This window comes from Schistosoma haematobium, assembly GCF_000699445.3.
Source record: "Schistosoma haematobium chromosome Unknown HiC_scaffold_443, whole genome shotgun sequence".
NCBI classification, from domain to species: Eukaryota; Metazoa; Platyhelminthes; class Trematoda; order Strigeidida; family Schistosomatidae; genus Schistosoma; species Schistosoma haematobium.
Window position 1 is genome coordinate 19,159 of NW_026137121.1, and position 6,675 is coordinate 25,833.

At 36.1% G+C, this 6,675-nt stretch overlaps 1 protein-coding gene across 2 annotated transcripts; it reads right to left on the bottom strand.

The window, feature by feature from the left end:
- Positions 1 to 3,086: 3,086 nt before the first annotated feature.
- MS3_00007138 (uncharacterized protein) lies at positions 3,087 to 6,358 on the bottom strand. 2 transcript variants are annotated; one of them, XM_051215393.1, is made up of 5 exons: positions 3,992 to 6,358; positions 3,852 to 3,934; positions 3,581 to 3,813; positions 3,466 to 3,547; positions 3,087 to 3,430 (listed from the first exon to the last, which is right to left on the bottom strand). In XM_051215393.1, the coding sequence occupies exons 1-4, from the start codon at positions 3,996 to 3,998 to the stop codon at positions 3,475 to 3,477; spliced, it is 396 nt and encodes a 131-aa protein (XP_051063952.1). In that variant the 5' UTR covers positions 3,999 to 6,358; the 3' UTR covers positions 3,087 to 3,430; positions 3,466 to 3,474. The 2 variants fall into 2 exon arrangements, with proteins under 2 accessions (XP_051063952.1, XP_051063953.1); XM_051215394.1 differs by having other exon boundaries at positions 3,089 to 3,430; positions 3,466 to 3,813; positions 3,974 to 6,358.
- Positions 6,359 to 6,675: the final 317 nt, after the last annotated feature.

The following is a 6,675-nucleotide window of genomic DNA, read 5'->3' on the forward strand; positions in this document are numbered from 1 at the left end:
CTGAAATCAGCATTTATCTACAGAGTCATCATTATTCAAGGAATCATTGGTGTCCAAATTGCGACTACCTGTCTCAAGTTCACAATTATCTACACCATAAAATTTAGTTAAACACAAAACAGAGCTAAAATTAAAATCACTTACTTCACTAGCTTCCACTCGTTACACGTGTCCGTTATCAACTGAATGAGCAGTTCAATCAACAACCACTATCATCCGATTACACATAATCTGAATTATAATTCCCGTAGATGGTCGATAGCCCTCACTCACTTGTTCAAAATCGCGCGGATAACTGTACTGATAGATGGACTTTCTCACCTCGACAGAAACTGCCAAAACAGTGTGGCAGATGCCACTGAGTTGAGAAACACCCCATGAAAATACTCTCACAGAGTCGGACACATCCACAGGTGCCTTGGTCAAAGTGACGACAACAACAACAACAACAACAAAAATAATAACAGTCTACACACGGACCAAAATTAGAAAACATACATGGATATGAAGAAGTCTACCAGGAAAACTGAATCTTCACTGGTAAGCATACATCCAGGATTAACACAGGTCATCTGACCTACTATTATTCTTATTACGGACGACTATACTGCATCCTCAAGTTTATGGTGACGTATATTCAATGATTTTTGGTAAAGAGAATATAAAAACAGTATTTTCTCTCTAGTTTGTCACACTTTATATGTAACCACATTTTCATACAATATCTGTTGTTTTTCTGTATTACTTGTTAATAACGATGATAATTGTTTCGATGAATATATACGATTTTACTACCGCGAGGTTTAGAAATATGAACCGCTATCTGCAGGACAGCGCTCTAGAGGTATCGCGACACTTTTTGCGCTTCTTTTTCATTTTTGCTTTGTGGACAACCAAATTTTGAAATTAGTTGCGAATAAATTCGAAAGTCTGTTTTCCGTTTTCATAATTAAGTGAAAAGTGGTTTTTTCGTTTTGCGTTACATGGTATCGCGGTCCTTGAAAATTCATTATTCAGGTGCTGCTATAATAGTTTTTTCGTGTTTGCATAGCAGACTAGCAATTATTTATACTCAGGTATACATTGATGGTAAAAAATCTTTTATTTTTATATGAAATAGCATGATTCAGGCATATATCGGCATAAAATTGTATAGTCGTCAAGGCTACCAAAACTGCGTTACAACTAACGATACCATGGTAAGATTTATCGTTTTTCCTATCTTTATCACAATTTCTGCTGATTTTCACTGTTTTGTTCGACTTCTATGGCACAAATAGGTTTATAGTGAAAACATAAGGTGTCCTGAGTGTTGTAAATATTATGTATATGCTATAAATGATAATAACACATACCAAGATGTTAATATCACCTTCTACAGTTAGATATATTAGCTACTAGATGATTATATTGCAGGAAATAAATCATAATCATGCGGAAGAGGTATAATTATGTGGATATTTTACCAGAGACCAAGCTAAGATAGCATTACTACCTCTTGTGTAGATCTACACAAGTATTTGGCTGTACCAAAGCATGTCATTGAGATATGGTTGTGACTTTTTTTCTTTTTTAATTCAGAATTCACGGGACAACTACCTCAATTCTCAATAGCCGTGCAATTGTTTTGATGTTCTACCTACATTTCAATAAACATTATTTTTCAAACAGCTTACTTTCTTACTTACATGGGAAACTGTAGAAGTGTTGAGAATGTGTGTTTGAGTGTCGGTGAACTTTTGATTAAATGCACATTCCTTATAAATAATACATCACCTGTTCCTTCTTTTGCAGATAATTTAAAATAACAATGAATTAGCAATTGCATTGGATATGCAAAACAATCGATGCTTAAGCTTCTGCTCTAGTGTTGTACAATAATACGCTTTACCTTTTAAATGAAATTTTTCAAAAATATGCCGGTTTTCCACTGCATTGCAGATTTATTTTGGTCTGTTGTTGAAAATAAAGGCAAACATAAGAGACCTTTGGGGTTATGTCAATGGATGGAAAATAGGGAGTTCTGTGTGTATTTAGGCGAAAAGTAGACAATTCAGCGGACATTTGGGCGAAAAGTGAGTAATTTATCGACAAAACGGCGAAAAAGGGGAAATCCGCATTATTTCCCGGACAGGCGAAAAAGGTGACATTCTGATGCGTTTTCCCTTTCGCTACCAAAGCATTTACCCCTTTATTTCCCTTTTGGGTTGTCTGGGGAGCTACAATGTTTTGGCTGCCGGTATTATTGCAAAAATACCTAATAGCAGAAATAAGTACCGATATAAAGCTGTCACGAGAAAGCACTGAAAAGTACGACTCGATAGTCAAGATATCTTGATCTAAGGTGACCAGATTGTGTGAGATCCTATGTGATGATCTTCGGAAATCAACCAAGGCCTGTCTAGCTTACGTGCTGATGCCGTAAATGACAATTACTCGTAACTTACGTGAGACTAGAATAGAATATGCATCAAGAATTGCAGGTTACACAGGACGATTCAAAGTAAATTCACACAGCAGTCTTTATATATGTTCATCGTCTAAGTTTCCGAAGTGCAACCTGTCCAAAGAATTAAATAATACAATCCGTGTATGTTGTAACCCAGACTTTCCTAAGCAACGCAAGAGATAAAGGAAATAAGCGTGATTGACTATCCAAAGGAAGGGTGTGCTAAATGCACTTTCGATCTGTAATTGAATACTGGTTTCTGTTTTTATACTAGTTTCTGGTAAACATTTATACTGAAATAACTTTCCTGTCTATTTTATTTCCAGCTAGCTTCGCAAGCGTTCACAGACCTAACGGGAACAATTCCTGAGAAATAGAAGTTATTTATTAATGGATCATTTGTGCTAGATTCAAACTTTAATAAACGTTTTCATTTATAACACACCAGTCTTTTAATTACGGCAGTTCGTACCTATCGTGACAGGTCGAAATTCGAACTACTAGTATAGTACACCATGTTCAAGGTAACAGTATTTGGTAAACGGTATGTATGACTAATCGCGTGTGCGCCAAACTGGTAATTATTACACAAGAACGCGAAACAACACCCCTGTCTCACGCTATAAGAATAAGTCAATGGCCATATAAATGAATTTATGTAAAACTAAAAAGATTACAATATTAGAACTTGTTATCAAGAAGCATAGCTATGGTCTGTATTAACAATGGATTCTGACGTTGTAGCTCGTCATTAGCACCAATTGAACTCATCACTTGTGCGCATGTCTTCCGATGCTTCGAGGCATGAACGGATGAGTTTACTTGCCAAAGGTTCACTAAGAGCATGGATTGAGTGGTAGTTGGTAGTGAACTTCTCTAGCAGATCATCACTCCCTGTAGAGATTGAGATGTTGTCCAGCGCACGAAGAACCAGGTCCGTTATGCATTTTCTTGTCCACTTGTTGCTATGTCGAAATAAGTCTACAAAACTTATAGAGATAAAGGAACAAACATACCTCCACGAATCAGATCTTTAGAATGTGCATATAAAATATGACTACAGGGCAGCATGTAGTCATTGAAACGCAATATTTCGACCTGAAGGATAAATTCATTTGAAGTAAGGCATACGTAGATGACCGACGTCGTCTCCTTTGCCTAGGTTGTGTTGGCGAGTTAGAAGTTGTATGCTCTTCAGAAGAATGATTATTACTATCATCATCTACATCCTGAACGCAAGCATATGACTCTGACGAACTGCGTTTACGTCCATATGTACAGACATATCTCACGAAAAAGTACTTTAGAGTTGGATCATCACTGTTCTTTTTGCATACTGACATAACGTACTCAGTATGCGTATGCTAAAAAGAATAATTATTAACCGCAGAAGTCATATTACCTTATGTACTTCTTTCAAACAGGTCTCAAAATTGTCCCAACTTGTAAATCTTCGAGATAACATAATATCGTTGGAGATTCGTCCTATATCATGCATCATCACGATGGCATCGTCTTCGTTACTTGAAGAATGAACGTTACCAGACATGGTGTGGCTGAACTCAATTCAAATCTAAAAATGTCTTGATTTGACCGCTTCTGAAAATTTTCACGAATTGTCGATGTGAAGCACCAATCATTTTGCGACAGTTTGACCTTCAAGTGCTTGGAACCCCTATCAGTGGACGATACCCTAGGAGCGTTGCCTATCTGCACCGTTTGTTCTTCTGCCTTATTGACCACGGTTTTTGATTAAAGACTATAATAGTGTTATAACATTCCTTTAGCCGTTCCGAACACCACGTTGGAATTCTGGCACGGATTATTATATTATAATACTATTGACGATATCTATCTCAATACACCGTTGGTGCAATTACTTGCAGAGGAACCTTCGTTAATCAAGTGAACTTATTTGTGGTTGTTGTTCTCACGAAGCAGCTCACAAGTAACATTTATTCTATAGTAACTCTTATTGTCCGTTTGTATAATATACCATTTGTATCATAACTATATTTTGTTACTCTTGGTTTTTACTCACAGACACACTTTGGTGTTTTTTACTATTAATTATTTTTGGTATATTATTAATAAACTAGTGTATTGACATAACGTTTATAAGCTCCTTTTGTTGGGAACCACCACAAGGTCAGCGAATTCCGTCTAGTTGATGTTAAATTTAGTTCTCGTGAAAATGTCAGTCATATGCCGACCAGTCCAAGAGCAGTGCATGAGCAAACCTGGTCATCCTTCTTATCCCATGATGTTTGTACAGTGTCCACTTCTACTCTGGCCATTTGCTTAATGCAAACTTACGTTTTTCATTCGTATTCCACAATGAGATTATGCTCACCGAATCAGTCTTCATGACTATCGTAAACGGCTGACTGACTAACGATTTCCGTCATTTTACTCCTCACTTTCATCATCGTTCTCATAAATCCCATTGGTTTCAAACATACATTCTTGATTGATTTACAGCCACGTGACTCGATTGACTTTTTCTATTCAAATTTGAATGGGAATAGTCTAAACGTATGTCAAGTCTATATAATATCAGTCTAGAGCGATGACAATCAGTTTGTAAAAACGCATTTGCCGAGCGGTCTGATCATATAACGCTCGCAAATAAGTGATTATATCTATGGACAGTCATATGGATTGTGGACAAAACTGTCTTAATGATTGCTATTACCATTATTTCTACTGCAACTGCTACTACTATTGCTATCAATACTATCAATGTGATTACTACCACTATTATTATTACTGTAGTAACAATACTGATAATTGTAGTAATAGTGGTAGTAATCACATTGGTAGTATTGATAGCAATAGTAGTAGCAGTTGCAGTAGAAATAATGGTAATACCAATCATTAAGACAGTTTTGTCCACAATCCATATGACTGTCCATAGATATAATCACTTATTTGCGAGCGTTATATGATCAGACCGCTCGGCAAATGCGTTTTTACAAACTGATTGTCATCGCTCTAGACTGATATTATATAGACTTGACATACGTTTAGACTATTCCCATTCAAATTTGAATAGAAAAAGTCAATCGAGTCACGTGGCTGTAAATCAATCAAGAATGTATGTTTGAAACCAATGGGATTTATGAGAACGATGATGAAAGTGAGGAGTAAAATGACGGAAATCGTTAGTCAGTCAGCCGTTTACGATAGTCATGAAGACTGATTCGGTGAGCATAATCTCATTGTGGAATACGAATGAAAAACGTAAGTTTGCATTAAGCAAATGGCCAGAGTAGAAGTGGACACTGTACAAACATCATGGGATAAGAAGGATGACCAGGTTTGCTCATGCACTGCTCTTGGACTGGTCGGAATATGACTGACATTTTCACGAGAACTAAATTTAACATCAACTAGACGGGAATTCGCTGGACCTTGTGGTGGTTCCCAACAAAAGGAGCTTATAAACGTTATGTCAATACACTAGTTTATTAATAATATACCAAAAATAATTAATAGTAAAAAACACCAAAGTGTGTCTGTGAGTAAAAACCAAGAGTAACAAAATATAGTTATGATACAAATGGTATATTATACAAACAGACAATAACAGTTACTATAGAATAAATGTTACTTGTGAGCTGCTTCGTGAGAACAACAACCACAAATAAGTTCACTTGATTAACGAAGGTTCCTCTGCAAGTAATTGCACCAACGGTGTATTGAGATAGATATCGTCCAATAGTATTATAATATAATAATCCGTGCCAGAATTCCAACGTGGTGTTCGGAACGGCTAAAGGAATGTTATAACACTATTATAGTCTTTAATCAAAAACCGTGGTCAATAAAGCATAAGAAAAAACCGTGCAGATAGCCGTTCATATTTCTAAACCTCGCGGTAGTAAAATCGTATATATTCATCGAAACAATTATCATCGTTATTAACAAGTAATACAGAAAAACAACAGATATTGTATGAAAATGTGGTTACATATAAAGTGTGACAAACTAGAGAGAAAATACTGTTTTTATTTTCTCTTTACCAAAATCATTGAATATACGTCACCATAAACTTGAGGATGCAGTATAGTCGTCCGTAATAAGAATAATAGTAGGTCAGATGACCTGTGTTAATCCTGGATGTATGCTTACCAGTGAAGATTCAGTTTTCCTGGTAGACTTCTTCATATCCATGTATGTTTTCTAATTTTGGTCCGTGTGTAGACTGTTATTATTTTTGTTGT

What these genes read in the sequence shown, in the direction of transcription:
- MS3_00007138 (XM_051215394.1), bottom strand. Translation starts at nt 3,998, where the DNA reads ATGTCTGGTAACGTTCATTCTTCAA. An exon ending in TGGTAACGTTCATTCTTCAA is followed by an intron (nt 3,935 to 3,973) that starts GTAACGAAGACG and finishes TGCATGATATAG; the next exon opens with GACGAATCTCCAACGATATT. An exon ending in GTTTGAAAGAAGTACATAAG is followed by an intron (nt 3,814 to 3,851) that starts GTAATATGACTT and finishes TATTCTTTTTAG; the next exon opens with CATACGCATACTGAGTACGT.